Source organism: Molossus molossus, unplaced genomic scaffold, assembly GCF_014108415.1.
Source record: "Molossus molossus isolate mMolMol1 unplaced genomic scaffold, mMolMol1.p scaffold_m16_p_2, whole genome shotgun sequence".
In the NCBI taxonomy this organism is placed as follows: Eukaryota; Metazoa; Chordata; class Mammalia; order Chiroptera; family Molossidae; genus Molossus; species Molossus molossus.
The window spans coordinates 71,117,401-71,134,415 of record NW_023425355.1 but is presented as its reverse complement, the minus strand read 5'-3'; the positions used below and the strand labels follow the sequence as shown (position 1 = coordinate 71,134,415).

Here is a 17,015-nt window from a genome sequence, read left to right as displayed (position 1 = left end):
TCACATTCCTGGAAATTCAGCACCTTCGAAGTACCTGAAGGAACTTAATCTTCTCTGTATCACCCAGCAGATCTAGTCAATTTAGAAGTTAAACATACCAATATCACACAACAGGAGTTCTAGTCAGTCCTGAGTAAGCTCCTAAAACATTCCTTTTATAAGCCATTAGATTAGCCCTGGCCGGTTTTGCTCAGTGGTTAGACCATCGGTCCATGGACCAAAGAGTCATGGGTTCAATTTCGATCAAGGGCACGTACCTCAGTTGCAGTTCGGTCCCCGGCCTTGGTCAGGGTCATGTGGGAAGCAACCAATCGATGTGTCTCTCTCACACTGATGTCTCTCTCTCTCTCTCTCTCTCTCTCTCTCTCTCTCTCTCTCCCCCCTCCCACTCTATCTGAAGATATATGGAAAACTATCCTCGGGTGAGGATCAAAAAAAAAAAAAAGTCATTAGATTAGGAAAACAGGAAAGGAAGCTAACTGACACAATAATAGTCCCTGGCTATTCTGCTCACCTATCTCTACCCTAAAGGCTATCACCCTTCTTCCTGCCAATTCCATCTATTTCTGGAGTCAAAGGAAGAGGAGCCAGAATGAGTAGACATCATTTTGAACAAATAACGGATTATTTTTTCAGTATAAAAACACTTCTGTTTCACTACAGGGAGGAAAAGTTTATTCACAAACCATCAAGTTTTACTTACCTGTTTAGTTCTGTGCTGAGACTCCGTGGACAAATTATTATATGTATAATGGGCCTGTGTGATGCCACAGAACAACACTGCAACCACTCCTGTAATGAGAGTTTCAAGTTCATGTAAAAGGAGAGTTCCCAACACTTCTACTGAGGCTTTTATTTTACAGAAGTAGATTATATGCTTAGTGTTGACATTTTCAGTTGTGACTTATTTGTTAAAACATACCACTTCCATTGAAAATCTCTTTTTACATTTTAGTGACAGCATGAATCCCAACCTTTATAAGTGCATTCAAATACTAGTGAAATTGGTCTACAAGTAGAAAAATATGACTGGCAAAGTGACTCTCTATAAGGGTTTACAATCAAAAGGATAAAGTAACCTACCTGTGAAACCCCATGCTTCAGCCAAGAGGAAGGTACTCCAGGACATCAAGAAGAACAAGCCTGTCTCCAATAAATGGAACTCCCGTAATTTGGTGAACTTTGTCACGTAAGACTGTCAAGGTTCTTAACAAGATCTCATAATACAGGAAGCAGTGCGACCAGAAAAAATAAGTTAAAGCAAGGCAACCATGAAAGTAAAAGAAGGATTTGCCAGCCTGTCTAACACAACAATCACAGAATAAAAAGGCCCCAGAGTGAATAAAACTCTTAAAATGAGCATCTTACTGAGATGACAGCCATCCCTTTCATGAGGAAGTCTTACAGCTAAATCACTCCAACTCTTTTATGGGTATCACATGCCTTGCCTGAAACCATGCAGTGAAGGACAGGTCGACATGGGAGCAACAGATAAGATATACAACATGCCAACTCTGACTATTAAGTTGTGACCCAAAGCAAAACAACTTCCATAATTACAGCAATTAACATCTATAAAAATGTCATTTCCATGGCATTTCACATTTATCCAATGCCGTAACACCTCTGATGCACAGCTTTCCATGACAAAGAAACTGAGGCACGTCACTCACTTACACTAGTCTAAAAAGTATTTGTTAGTTGAGAGTGGAAGGGCCCCGTGGGAAACTGTGAAAAACCTTGGGCTGGAATCTACACTCACTTCAATAAACATGTACTACAACAAAAAGATTAATAAGATATACTTCCTACCCTTAAGGAACTATAATGGAGAAGATACTACTGGGCCTGATTCCTTCAAAATTCTTTGTACTGCCCCTTTGGGCCTCAATTCACCTTCTTTAAAAAAAAAAAAAAAAGCCATAAGACAAGTCTCTTCCAGCACTTGGCTGAAGTACAGCAAACCTACAGATTCCTGAAAAAGTATTTGTTTTATATGAAAGAAAGTTTCTTAAAAGTTTTAGAGCTGGAAGCTCTTTAGAAATCATCTAGTCCAACTGATTTTCCCTGCTGCTCCTGCCCTCCACCTCCCTACACAGAGGATCCATGAGGTGAAGTGTCAATGCTTCTATGCCAGAAGCTCCAGGAAAGCAGAGGCCATGCCTGTCTTGTTTATCTTTGATCACCAGAGAATAGCACCTGGCATGCAGCAGGCAATCAAAACATGTTTTCTGAATGAATACAAGAATGACTCGCCCAATATTTCAAATAGCAAACTTGTGACAGTGCTAGGACTCTGGAGTAGAAAGTTAAAATTGGTGAAAGCTGAGATGAATTCCCATCTATACTCGCACAGGAGTATAGCATCTTGTTCAGCTAGCATCATGGTTGTAGGTTTCCTATTTTTCCTTTTAAACAAAGAGCAAAAGACTGCCAGGCTGAAAAGCAACACAGAACACCCTGAGACTCTTTGTAATATAACTACATTTTTATCAATTTAGTCTCCAACCTTAAAATTTATTCCAAAGGGTCACTGTGTCTAATTAAACTTTTGTAGTGAAAGTTTGAGGGCTTGGAGCCCTACACAACACAATTAAATCCTTTTGTTTATTGGTAAACATGATTGCCTAATGTTTTCAAACCAAATACTTGGTTATAAGGTTAGTAATTATAACACAATGCCAATTATGGAACTAGGAGAGATCACAGAACACAGCATTCAATTATGTTGTTGGGTTAACAAGAAAATATAAATATAATATAAGGATATTGCCCTGGCCGGTTTGGCTCAGCGGTTTGAACATTGGCCCATGGACCAGAGTCCTGGCTTCGGTTCCCGCTAAGGGTAAATACCTTGGTTGCAGCTTGTCCCTGGCCCTGGTTGGGGTCGTGTGAGTGATGACCTCTCAATGTGTCCCTCTCACATTGATGTTTCTCTCTCTCTTCCTCCCTCACTCCCTCTCGCTCTATCTGAAGATAAATGCAAGAATGTCCTTGGGTGAGGATAAAAACAAAAGGATATTAAAGCTGTCACCACTCCAGTAGCAGCACCCATCGCAAAAGATCCACTGAAGATCCCAAGGAAAATCCCAATAGACTTGAACATGGCTGTGACATCAAAGGTATGGCTGTTGTCTCCAGCTGGCTGGTATGCCACTATTGACCTACAAAGAAGAGATTGTTCTTACTTCTAGAAGCAACGTTTACTTTAAAAACATTACCTAAAAATAATTACATGAATAAATAAATAAAAACATTATCTAGTGTAGAGATTAAAAGATTAAATCAAAGGGGGAAAAAAACACCAAAAACTCTGGATTTGAATTGCCAAAGTAATGTCAAAGGGTTAACAAAACACCCTGCAGTGTTTAAGGTAACAAGAAAACTCAACTTTTACTTAAATGACTATTTCAGGAGGTAGAACATTTTAAGGTCCTCTATATAAAAATTGTACTGAGCCTTTTCTTCAGCCTCCAGATATTGTGCAGTACTATTATTTTGTGACCCTGTTTAAGACTTACTGACTGCCTGAAAGCCCTAACATACTAATGTGAACCAATGAAAAAGTACATGTATTTCCAGCAGAGAAATAATACTCAACCTGGTTACATTTTGTTATTCCTATGGGAAAAAAAAGATGACTGAAGTGTCCTTTCAGCTTTTAAAATACCAGAATAGGCCCAATGCCTAATATTTATTCACTCACTGAAATGGACTTTTACAGGAAAAAGGGCTTAAAAGGCCTTCCAAGGAATTAGAATCCACTCAACAGTACTTTTAGCATACCCAGCACAAACTTCCGAAAGAAAGTCACTCTGTACAAGGCCAAAACAGGCAATTACAGATACTTTCCATCCTGAACTTACAGTCCAAACCTGGTCTAAAATGCTTCTTTTAAACCAGTCACCCCAGGAAACAGAAATGGCTGAGAAAAACCACTGTTGCCAGCAGGTCTCTGGCAAGAGTGCTCACCATTACTAAATCAGTTATCATCTCAGTAAATTAGGGAACCAATATTTTTATAAAAGTCCAGACTCAAAGACATCATACAAGTCATTTCAAAGAAAAGAAGGAGAAAAAAACACATTCCTAAGATATAATGAATTCTCCCGGTGGTTACTGCAATGTTTTTTTCTGATTCAAGGCTATAAAATGGGCTTGCTGTACCATGCACACCAAGTTCTTTATATAGCTCCCCAGTTAAGTTTTAAAAAAAAACTATGACCACACTAAAATATCCGAATTTTACCTATTTTATTTAAGTACAGCACTAACATCAATTTCTGGTAATGGCACCAAGGAATTTCTGAGACTCAATCTCAAATGAAAATTTTAAACATTTTTGTTTAAATACTCAAAGTGACCAGATCATTTTGGTACCAGTAGATTTGATATTGTTTCAATAAATACAAAAAGACCTTTAATGTCATGCTTTCTTACCTATACATAAAGGGCCACACCACCATAAGTGAGATCTGACCACATTATAACATGAAAATACAGCAGCTGGCTGGAGAAAAGAAAGGATATTGCTACAACAACCTTCTTTCTCCCTGAATTTTTATGAATACTTTCTTTAAAAATTCTGAAAGTAATATAATGTACAACTGGGGAGGGGGATTCAACCCAACACTTCACAACCCTGACAGATGTATTTTATTTTCCATCTGTATTTCTTTCCCCTTTTTGTAACATGCATACTATTTCATGTTTAGTTGTAATCACGGTGAAAATATGGTTTTGAATTCTGCTTCTTTAACTGACAATAACATAAAAATTATTATAGTCTCTCTAACCTTGGTTTATAAGACTTCAAAATGGTCCAAATGGAAATACCACAATTTATTTAACCATTTCCCCATGGTTACACATTTAAAAGTTGTTTCTACTGTTTTTCTTTTGCTACTATTAATAACAGGGTAAAAAACATATTTGGGCTTTCAAAACATTTTTGGACAATTTCCTTGTGCTATATTCCTAGAAATAGGGTATTACTATACCTACGGCTATATGTTGCACAACTGCTTTCAAATAGACCTGTGTTACATTTTTGGAGAGAAATATGACTGTATCTCTCAACTTTATAGTGATCATATCCATTGGCCTAGAAATTATACTTATAAAAATTATCATAAAGAAATAATCTCAAGGATGAACAAAGATTTACACATACATATGTTTGCTGCAGTACTATTCACAATAATACAATATTACAAAATGCCAAATATTAATCAATAGAGGATTGGTGAGATAAATTTGTATTGCGTCCTTACAATGGAATAAGAGAGGTATTAATATAGTACAATGTCCAAGTCAAAAATGCTAGTTACAGAAAGTATGTATAGTACTATATCTTTTTTGTTTAAAATGATTAATATATTTATATGTATATTAATATCCTAATGAAAAAAAGTCTGGATAAAAACTTTAATAATGGTTGTCTCTGAGAGTTGGAATTTCAGAAATTTCCTGCCTTCTAAGTCAAATCCTTTGAATTTTTGTTACAAATATATTAATTTTATTATCATAAATAATGACAAAAAATACAAAAGAGTAGGTGACACCAATTTCAAAGTTAACACCAATGTACAAGTGATCTAGTTTTACGACAGCAGGATTTCTCAATCTAGCATTATTGATATTTATGGCCAGATAATTATTCATTGGGTGGTGGGTGCTGTCCTGTGTAGTTAAGGATATGTAGCAGTACCCCAGCCTCTACTCATTAGATGCCAGTAGCAACCTCCTCCCATTCATGACAACCAAAATGTTCCCAAACATTGCCAAATATTCCCTGGCAGGGGACAAAATTGTTCCCAGTTAAGAATGACTACACTAGATCATTAACAGCAGTAACTACTTTCATTAACAATATTTTCTTGCTAACCAAATAGGTAAAAATGGCCACATATTTTAACATGTATATCTCTGGTAACTGGAAAAGTTAAACAGTTTGCCTGTCATATTTGTTTACTCACTGTACTTCCCCTTTTATAAATGTAAAATACCCTAAAACATAATATTAGTATGCATTTAGGTCTTCAGGCTAATTATGATATATCCATTCAGCAACTTAGACTTGTTTTTAATTGGATGTATATCCTAGACTATATGAGTACATATAGATCTCTCATGTAGCGATGTATGAGGGAACCAGTTTCACTTCATTCTCACAAGATTAAAAGTATTAGCATCAACAACAAAAAAAGTACTACTAATCTAACAGGTCAAGGAACAAACAAAAAAAACTTCCAACATAAAATTCAAGAATGTTTGCTTTAACTTGTTCATTGCCAAACAGAAGTCCTTCAGAAAGGGGCTTCCCTCTTTATGCCAGGCTCCTTTATAGAATATACACATTAGAAAATCATCACCCTAACAGAACTCAACACAAAGTAGACTCTTTCTATCTAACATACTTAAAAAGGCAAATGAAAGATGATAACAGACATATTGCTGAGCACTCCAGCTAGTTACTTCTCACAGTCAGCAACACAACTATTTCCCTTTGGGTTTTGGGCAGAAACTCATTTGCTTACCTCCATTAGGACACCTACAACAGCAAACAATTTCTCTGATATGATGTTCTCCAGATATACAGCCCTTTTCTCCACCAGACTGTGTAATAAGTTAATTTATCTTCTATGAATCTAGAGTAGTACTAGCTATGCACCATCCTTAGGAGAACCGAGAAAAAAATCATTCGAATCATTCTTTATAAGGCTTATATTCTCTCACAGAACCCTGTTTGAAAAAGGCTACAATAGAAGGAGGATTGTGGCCCTTTGTGAGTTATTTTTCCCTTAACACTATTCAACTGTTCATCCTCAAATCTGGAGGAAATAAGTTGCTTTACTAATGGAAAAACTAAGGCACAGGGCACATAAGTTTAAGACAGGACCAGAAGAGAGATTTTTTCTGACTTTGTCCATTAGGCAATGAGGAAGGAATACTTATTAGTTAGATGATTAAGTAGCAGAACAATTATCTAAGATGGGGAATCGGTGCTAAAAGTAACTGCCTATAACTTATTCTTCTCATCTGATCTTACATGCTTCTGTGTACTGAAAGCTTCAACAATCTTTGTAGCTTCATTTATTGTTATAACACCTAAGTTATAACCACACTATCCATTTCTTCCTCCTTCAAATAATATAAAACTTTTACTTTGTATCTATTGTCATTGAAGGTATATACATTCTGTATCAATATTAGTTCTAGCCTTTAGGCTTTATTTCTTTTTTTTTAATTTTTTTTCTTCATTGATTTTTTTGAGAGAGAGAGAGGAAGGAAGAAGGAGAGAGAGAGAAACATCAATGAGAAAGAACATTGACTGGACGCCTCCTGCATGCCTCTCACTGGGGATTTGGCCCAGAACCTGGGCATGTGCCCAACGGGGAATTAAACCAGCGACCTCTTGGTGCATGGGCTGATGCTCAACTACTGAGCCACACCGGCCGCTAGGCTTTATTTCTTAAATTAAATTTGCATTAGCTGTAGACAGCTGCAAAAAGTCTGGCAATAAATATGGCAGAGGGGATAAAATTTACGTATATTACATTCATCAAAAAGGATTTTGTCTTTTGCATATCTTTACACACAACATTTAAGGGATTAGTGTTACTTTTTGAAAGGATAATTTCCACTTTGCAGTAAGGCAATGGAGCCACTCAAGCTATGTAAACCAGTCAGTGATTGATTACTCTTTTAGTTAATAAAGTATAAATTAAGGAGAGAAGCAAAAATAAAGAGAAAATGTGGACTTTTACTTTTATCTCATAGAAAGTTCTGGTATAGAGTAGAGGCAAATGTCTATAAGGTTAGTATCTGCTTAGTTGGAGTGGGTTGGCAGGATTGAACTCCTCAGAGGTTGAGACTTCTTCTTTCTTTTTAAAAAGTACTTTATTGATTTTTAGAGAGGAAGGAAAAGGGAGGGAAACATTGATGTGAGAGCAGAACATCAATCAGCTACCTCCTGCACACCCCCTACTAGGGATGCAGCCCACAACCTGGACATGTTCCCTGACCAGAAATCAAACAGGCAACCTTCTGGTGCACAGAAAGATGCCCAACCAACTGAGCAACACTAGCCAGGGCAAGAGATCCCTTCTTTCACCTGCAAACACCTTCTAAAAACATATATAGTAATTTCTATAATTGGATTCAAATATTGCTCATTTCAATCATTGTCTTTTTAAAACTATACTATTTAATACTTCTAAAAATGTTTAAATGTTTCTGAAATGATTATATTAAATAAGAGAAATACAAAGTAAACTACAATGAGAAAGTTCTCAATCATCAAATTAGCAAAAATACAAAAGTCTTACAAATAGTCTGTTGGTGAAGCTACAAGAAAACAGGCACTCCCATAATTTACTAGATAAAGAACAAATGGCATAATCCCTTTGGTGGGCAATATAGCAATGTCTAACAAAATTACAAATGTATTTACCCTTTAACGCACTAATCTTACTTCCTGAAATTTATCTTACCAATATAACTATGCATATAGAAAACAGGTTAAGTTCAAGTTTAATCACTGCAGCATTATTTGGGATAGCAAAGGACTGAAAACACTTTGTTTCCAACAGTAGGAGACTGATTAAATAAACTAGAGTTCAGTTCACGGTATAATACATAGAACACTATATAGCTGAAAAGAAAGAATGAGAAAACTCTCTATTTTGATATGGAAAGATCTCCAGAATACAGTTATGTAAGAGAAAGCTACGTATAGAATTTCTATAGCATACTACTTTTAAAATAGAAATAAGAGGCAAATAAGAATATTTATTCATATGTGTGTTTGCATTTGAATAAAGAAATACTAGGACACACAAGAAACTAATAAAATGGTAAACCATAAGGGGCTGGAGAGAGGCGGATAAGGACAGTAGTAAAAATCTGACTTTTCAATATTTACCGTTCTACATAGTTTTGATTTTTGAATCATGTAGATACATTATCTATCTCAAAATTTTACTTTAATTAAAAAATAAAATGTTCATGTTATAATGATAAAACAAAATATAAAATTATATATGTACTACAATCACAACTATGTAAAAATATCATGCATAGAAAAAAGAATTAAAGGACATGTTCTAGAATGTTTACAGTAATTGTCTTTAGATGTTAGAAGTACATATTTTTTCTTCCTGTTTCGTCCCTGCATTTTCCACGTTATCTACAAGTATGCATTTTTTCAAGAAGAGAAGAATGTCTCATTCTTTCAAATGTTTCCATTCATAATGCACTTCATTTAATAAGTGGCTTACAGTTCCTAGTACCCTAATATTCAATATGCAGAATAATAAGAAAACAAACACTTACGAAGACAGCACTATGGCAACAGCATCATTGAGGACACTTTCACCAAAAAGAAGTGCATAAAGTTCAACATCAACTTGAAGCTCGTGGAATATGGCAAGAACAGTCACTAGCAAGTAGAAAGAGTCAAGAGGAATATTTAGACATTACAAATATAACATATTCCCCTCCATAGATGATTATAATTGTTATTTAGAAATTCATTTGTCTTAGAATTCAATCTTAATAAGCATTCTCTTACCATATTAAAGATTCAGTAATTTTGTGTCAATATTGTTCTTTTCCCTAAATGTGTACCTGCAATATCTCCTCTCTCTCTTACAAGCAGCTGAAAATAACCTTGGAAGATGAGCTGCCCTACATTCTTCATGCAAATGCTAATAATCTTGTCTTGTACATTTCTTTTCCATAAGGAATGTATTCAGAATTTCTTATAGACCAGATGATCATTAATCTTTGAAGAAGAGCATTATGAAAAGCATTTTCTGCTGCAAACTTTGTTTTTTTCTTTGGAGCCTTACAACTCACTTCTATTTGACTTGCAAATTTCAAGCACACTGGTTTAGCAAAGACAGTAGGAAATGAAAACACAAGTTTGCTTTTTGACCAGAATTACAGCTGCTGTATTTAACTTAATAAGAAGCCAACTATCATTCTATTACAGCTTGAGAAGAAAAAAAAGAATAAGAGAATTCTTAGAAAATCTGATGAGATTGAAGTTGGGTTATAACTTTAATTGCTGAGTCACACGCAGCTCACTCACTAAATAAACACAAGCAGACACAAAAGAGTATTATAACTGAAGATAGGAGAGCCTCCGCAAATGCCAACCAAATAAACAGAAAATTGTATTTAAAAGTTATAGTTTCTATTGCAAAGCATTTCATCAATACTGATAGCAAAGCTTACCAAGGGAAGGAGAAAAGGAGGGCAGGAGCAATGCTGCAGAATTTAAAAAGAAAACCTTCTGTGAAGTGAACAATTGCAAAATAATAGAATTATTACAGGCACATATGCCTTTATAATTCAGAATAAATTTAACTGCCCAGCTTTACATAAACAAAAGATGTTTGCTTGGGCCAATAGGCAATACTCCTATCAAAGCAAAAACAGAAGGTTAAAGCAATGTAGCCAGTCCTATTGACTTAAATTTCTCATAGGCTTTGAAAGACAAATATCGCATGATTTCACTTATTTGTGGAATATAATGAACAAAATAAGCTGACAAACAAAACTGATCCAGAGACATGGAAGTAGGGAACAGACTGACAAACCTCAGAGGGAAGGGGGGTGCTGGAGTAGGAAGAGATAAATCAAAGAACTTATAGGCATATATGCATAATCAATAGATACAGACAACAGTACTGAAGGAGGGGGGTGGGAATGGGGAGGAGGGTGTCAAATGTGCAAAAAGGAGGGATATCTGTAATAAATATATTAATAAATTAAGTATTAAATTTTTAAAAATTAAATGGTGAAAAAATAAATAGCTTAAAAATTGTCATACAAAAAATTTAAATGGTGCAGAAAATATTGTTTGTTTATTTTTCTTTAAAAATATTCTCATAGGCTTTAAAAAGGCAAAGACCTTGCTTCTAGTGAAGACACAGAAAACAGAGACCACTGGTTTCTTGCAAAAATCATCCTATCTTCACATTGATAGTGGAAGCAGTTACAAATAACAAGGGGGCAGTCCTGATGGTCTTTAAGGAAGTGATTTGATTTTCAGTTTTAAAAAGTGCTAAACTACACAAATGTATCTCTAAAATGTCTTCTATCTTTTACAATAATCTCTTATAACGTAAAACATTTTCCTACTTCCTATAATGCCCTGTGTTATCAGAATTAACACAGAAATTCAGAGATAACCTCAGGATTCTGCCTTTAATTGTGGTGGATGACAATGGAAGAAGGTGATTAACGTTCAAGGTCAATAGGTATAACAGAATAAACTTCTAGCAAGGTCCTAAAGCCTAGTAAAAGAAAACTTTTATCCTTAGTTCAAAATGTGCAACCTAGCCCTTGCCGGTATGGCTCAGTTGAATGCCCTCCCTGGCTCTGAGAGGTGGCCAGTTCAATTCCTGGTCAGGGCACATGCCCGGTTTCAGACTTGATCCCCAGTAGAGGGCATGCAGGAGGCAGCCAATCCATAGTTCTCTCCATCGATGTTTCTCTCTTCCCCTCCCTCTCTCTTCCTCTTTCTCTCTAAAATCAATAAAAACATATGTTTTTAAAAACTGCATCCTATGTTCCTATCTCTACCTCTTCAGCCTATATATTCTCTAACTGCTTAATTTGTAGCTGTTAAGCCCACCAATACTGTATCCGGAAAACTACAACCTAATTCAGTACAATTAAATTCATTCTTCAGCTGTGTTAATATAAAAAATATTTTATAATCATAAGGTCAATTTTATAAACACAATCCTTGAATGTATAATAAAACCCATCAATGACCCCAAATCACATTTGTAGTAACACAATTGCCTTATAACAATTATTTAGAAACTTCTTTTGTTACCCTCACATGCAGTAGCTGAATATAAACAGAAGATTTTTAGGCAACTGCTTTTCTAGAAGCTTGAAAGAAAGTATATAATTATTACCCACTTAAATTTATCTAGTTCATTACATTAGAAATAGATACCAACCTAGAATTCTGAAGAAAATACCTGTAGCCCATGTTTAAACAGCATCAGATTGTGGACCAGTAATGGGCAAATGTAATAAAGTATAAGGAAAAAATGTGTGCCTGGCTAGTGTGGCTTAGTGGTTGAGTGTTGACCCATTTACCAAGAGGTCTCCAGTTCAATTCCTGGTCAGGGCACATGCCCAGGTTGTCAGCCCAATCCCCAGTGGGGGGTATACAGGAGGCAGTCAATCGATGTTCTCTCTCATCGATGTTTCTCTCTCTCTCCTTCTCCTTTCCTCTCTCTCTAAAATCAATAAAGAAAAAAAAATTTGAAAGAAATAAATGTGTGCTTAAGCCAAAAGGAACCATGAATTTCATTTTATCCTCCATGAATGGAAAGTACAGTACTATGGGAAGTACCTAATCATGAATTCTGCACCTCAAAGGAAGAATTACCCACACATGCTTTGCCAGCAAAATATTTTTCCTTAAGTATTTAAACTCCTCTCTCATGTAAAACATACCTGGATCAGTTGCTGATACAATGGCACCAAACAGCAGGCAATCTGTAAAGTAAAAATCCCCTGCAAGTTGTCCAGTTACTTTCATCAGTGTTACACAGCCATACATTATTGACCTGTTCAATAAACAGAGTTCTACTTTAGAAAAAACATCAATTGTTAAAGAAGTTAGTATATAATACAAATAAGAAGAAAGGTTAACTGTAGTACTTTGTGACTAATCCCAAATTTAATTCATGACATTTAAATATGGTAATACCCTGGCATTAAGGAAAACTCAAATATGTATCTATGTGAATGCATTTTACTGAAAAAGTCCTTACACATTCAGGAATATGATACTGCATAAATCAAATATGTGTTATTTTGAAATTATAATTTGAAAGCTAAAAAGTGTTTTAAGTGTCAAGTACTTACCCAATTACGAAACAAGAAATTGCTGTTCCAAGAAAAGCATATGCTAGAATAGATCCAAGGTTTCGAAAGAAATGTCTCTGACAAAAGAAACGGTATATACTGTGTTAGAATACTTACAAATTAATTGAAAAAAAAAAAAAGGTTTTTTATTCTAGTGTTCTGTGCTAATATTAAATGCATTATTCATTAAAGGAAATGAGAGAAACAATTTTTATACAGGAATAAATTTCAGCAGTTATAAAGGATAAAGAGAAAAGAAAGGAAGGAAACCTAGAAATAACTGTTTCTAAAGAGTCAAAGATGATAAAGCCCATGGAGTTTAAGGTTGTTCAAAGAATATGAAATACAAAAGTACTTACTCTTTTCAGACTATATCCTGCATAAAATATGATAGGAGGAAGTAATATGTTGAAAAATACTTCCGGATCAAAAGTAACCTGTTAAAATAAAGAATTCCTTTAGATGAATTCCCTTAGAAGAATTCATATTACATTATCACATCATCAAAAGAAAAAAAAAGAAATGTTAAACTAGTGAAAGGCAAGAATCTTATTGTGGTAACCAAAAAATATTTCATATAGGATATATGTGGTTTCACTTCACAACCAAATGACAAGAACACAGATTTGGAACAACCAGTTAAGCCAGATCTTTGAAAAATGTGTTAAAATACAATATTAAAAACCTTGAAACAGGAGAAAGCATGAACATATCTTTGCTTTAAATGAGACTCGAAACTGGTAACATAAAATATGGGGGCATGGTATGATATTTGGTAAGAGGAAACAGACTTCTTTCTTGTCTAGGTAATATCTCTAAAGGTATGTAACATAATATGGTAAAAAGTTTCTGCACAACTCATTTCTAGTCCTGACAGTCTACTTATTTTAATATTTATTCATTAGAATAATACAGATGCCTCCTTTTGTTCATAAGGCTGTAGCAGGATTTGACATAAACACAAAGCATCTACACACATACCCATGCTACAAGTTCGTTTATTAGAACTTTTAAGGAACAGGCATTTTCTACAGATGGAAAGAACACTTGCTGCATAATAAACTTGAAGTTCACATGAAATTTTTAAAAATCATTCAAGATGGTTAGGAACATAATCAACTAGTTATACGAGCCAAATCCTTCCAATGTAGAAGACAGAAATGGAAGCAAATGGCTAAGAGTGGGCAGAAACAATGAGACCCAGAGAAGCTTCAGGAATAGAAACTATGAGGGTAAAAGGAGAAAGCAGCTTCAGGAACATCTGGGAGTCAGTAAGACTGCAACCCAACCTCCTATATAAAGCATTATGTGTAGCATGGTACAATAACTGATACTCAGAATGGGGCCCCTGAAGTCGTACCAGACTATGAATCAAAAAAAGATTAAATTGTCTTCAGTACAGAATACCATCAAGGCAAGAAATAATTCAAAAAGATATTAATAGAATATTTTATGTATTTTCAACTCAATGTGTTAAAGTACTATAAACTCTAAAGACCATCTGCAAATTGAAAGAAATACTTATAAATTTTGCTTAACTCAATACTGGTCATCATTTAGTACAATTGAAAACATCAGAGTAAAGAGTTAACCTCAATCAGAAAATGAAATGTACAGACAAGTTCATTACTCTGCATTATATTACATTCCTTGAGATTTTACTCCATTTTAAAAGACTAATTATGCCCTGGCCGGTTTGGCTCAGCGGTTGGAGCATCAGCCTGCGGACCAGAGAGTCCTGGGTTTGGTATCCACTAGAGGCATGTACCAAAGGAAAAAACAAAAGAGACTAATTATTTTAGCTCTGGCCAGTTTGGCTCAGCAGTTAGAGCAAAGGCCTGCAGACTGAAAGGTCCAGGGTTTGATTCCCAGTCAAGTGCACATACCTGGGTTGCAGGTTCAATCCCCGGCCCCAGTCAGGATTGTACAGAGGCAAGCAACCAATGTGGCTCTCTCACATCAATGTTTCTCTCTTACTTTTTCTCTCTCTCTCCCTTTCCCTCTCTCCCTCCCTCCCTTCCATTCTATCTAAAAATCAACGAAAAAATATCCTCAAGTGAGGAGTAACAAAAATAAAATAATAAATAAATAAATAAAAGACTAATTACTTTAAATATCATTTAAAAATTCATTATTTATTTTTCTCTGGAATCATTTTGCTTCTAGTTATACATTTTTTGATTTTTTAAAAATCAAAAATTCCCTTTAATTAAGAACTTACCTTTCTAAGCATTTCATTATCTTGGACGTTATTTAGTTCATGTGAACTAATTTCTCCTTTCAGCGTATACTCATAAAATTTTCCACTAACATTTACCAATAAGGTAGTTGGGCTTGACTGCACTTCACAGCTCAGAGTCACATTATTTACGTCGCTGGGAACATGAATTCCATATCGAAGCACAAGGCCCACAAAAAGACCTGGAAATTTAAAAAAAAAAAAAAAAAAAACAATATTAGCTCTTCTTTCAGACAGTGACTACTTGTATACTCTACACACATCTTTGAAGCAAAAACAGAAAATCTTTTCTGATAGTCCCCTGTGGTTCAGAACCAATTTTTAGACCAAATACAATTACATTTTAAAATATTACTAAATTCACAAACCTAAGAGTCCAATATTCATATAATCCAGTGAGACAGGAGACCAAAACATTCCCTAGGGTAACAGCACATATCATTGCATTCCTAGATTAAGATATGAATAACTGATTGGGAAGATAACAAAATGAGAAAATACCTTCAAATCATCTGTACACAGAATATGCTCCAAAGTATCCCAACCTCACAGTGCAATCATGTTAGAAATGTGTTTACCACCTCCATCCATCATTTTACAAGACTGTTACACACACATATATCTCAAGGTACTCCTAAAGCACATGGCTGGCCAAATAATACACATTTAACAAATTAGAGAGTCAATAATATTTGTAGATTGTTTGAGTTCTCCTACTATAAAAAAGTTGGATTTTAATTTTAAAATATATATTTTAAAATCAAAACATGGAATAGAAGTCCTGAATCTGGCAATATGATATTAACATATTGCTAGAATTTTACCTGTGATCATCATATTGATATTCAAATATGCACAATGTTCTAGGTACTATGAATCTATATTGACCAAACTATTTAATAACAGCTTTATTGAGCTATGAGTCACATAACATAAAGTTTACCCTTTTAAAGTGTACAATTCGGTGGCTTTTATTATGTTCACAAAGTTGTGTATTAATCACTATTATCTAACTCAAAAGTATTTCCATTGCTCCAAAAAGAAACCAATCCAGCCCTGGCTGGATTGGCTCAGCGGTTGAAGCATCAGCCTGCAGTCCAGAGAGACCTGGGTTCAGTTCCTGGTAAGGGCACGTACCCCAGTTGCAGTTTGTCCCCAACCCTGATTGGGTCGAGCGGGTGGCAACCACTCGATGTATCCCTTTCACATCGATGTTTCTGTCTCTCTCTCTCCCTCCCACTCTATCTGAACAAAAAATGGAAAAATGTCCTCGGGTGAGGATAAAAATAAATAAAGAAAAAGAAGCCAATCCATACCTATTAGCAGTCACTCTCTATTTCTCCTACCCCAACTCCCAGCACCTGGCTACCACTAATCTATTTTCTCTATTTATACTTTTGCCTATTCTGAACATTTCATATAAAAAGATTCCCACCCCGACCATTGCCGCTCACTGGTTGAGCGTCGACACATGCACCAAGAGAGTGCAAGTTCAATTCTTGCAGGGCACATACCCAGGTTGTGGGGGGCATGCAGAAAGCAGCCAATCGATGTTTTCTCATCAATGTTTCTATCTCTCTCTCCCTCTCCCTCTCCCTTTCTCTCTCTCTAAAATCAATAAAGAAAAAATATTAAGAAAATAGAATCCTTTATTACATCAAGATATGATCCCTCTATTCCCAGATTACTGAGCGTTTTTATCAGAAAAGGATGCTGGATTTTGTCGAATGCTTTTTCAGCATCTATTGATATGATCATGTGATATTGATCTTTCATTTTCTTTATGTGCAGTATCACATGTATTGATTTGTGAATATTGTACCAGCCTTGCATCCCTGGGATGAATCCCACTTGGTCATGATGAATAATTTTT

General features: G+C 35.2%; 1 protein-coding gene across 4 annotated transcripts in view; it reads right to left on the bottom strand.

Moving 5' to 3' along the window:
* The window catches only part of SLC9A6 (solute carrier family 9 member A6), a 107,419-nt gene that overhangs the window by 71,618 nt on the left and 18,786 nt on the right, over positions 1–17,015 (bottom strand). For all 4 annotated transcript variants that reach the window (XM_036270752.1, XM_036270750.1, XM_036270753.1 and 1 more), the window contains exons 2-9: positions 15,125–15,324; positions 13,263–13,340; positions 12,904–12,980; positions 12,490–12,602; positions 9,337–9,442; positions 3,023–3,164; positions 1,084–1,189; positions 704–792 (exon numbers count right to left, since the gene is read on the bottom strand). In XM_036270752.1, the coding sequence (XP_036126645.1) occupies positions 704–792; positions 1,084–1,189; positions 3,023–3,164; positions 9,337–9,442; positions 12,490–12,602; positions 12,904–12,980; positions 13,263–13,340; positions 15,125–15,136 (723 nt within the window). In that variant the 5' untranslated portion in view covers positions 15,137–15,324. The remainder of the gene's footprint in view (positions 1–703; positions 793–1,083; positions 1,190–3,022; positions 3,165–9,336; positions 9,443–12,489; positions 12,603–12,903; positions 12,981–13,262; positions 13,341–15,124; positions 15,325–17,015) is intronic.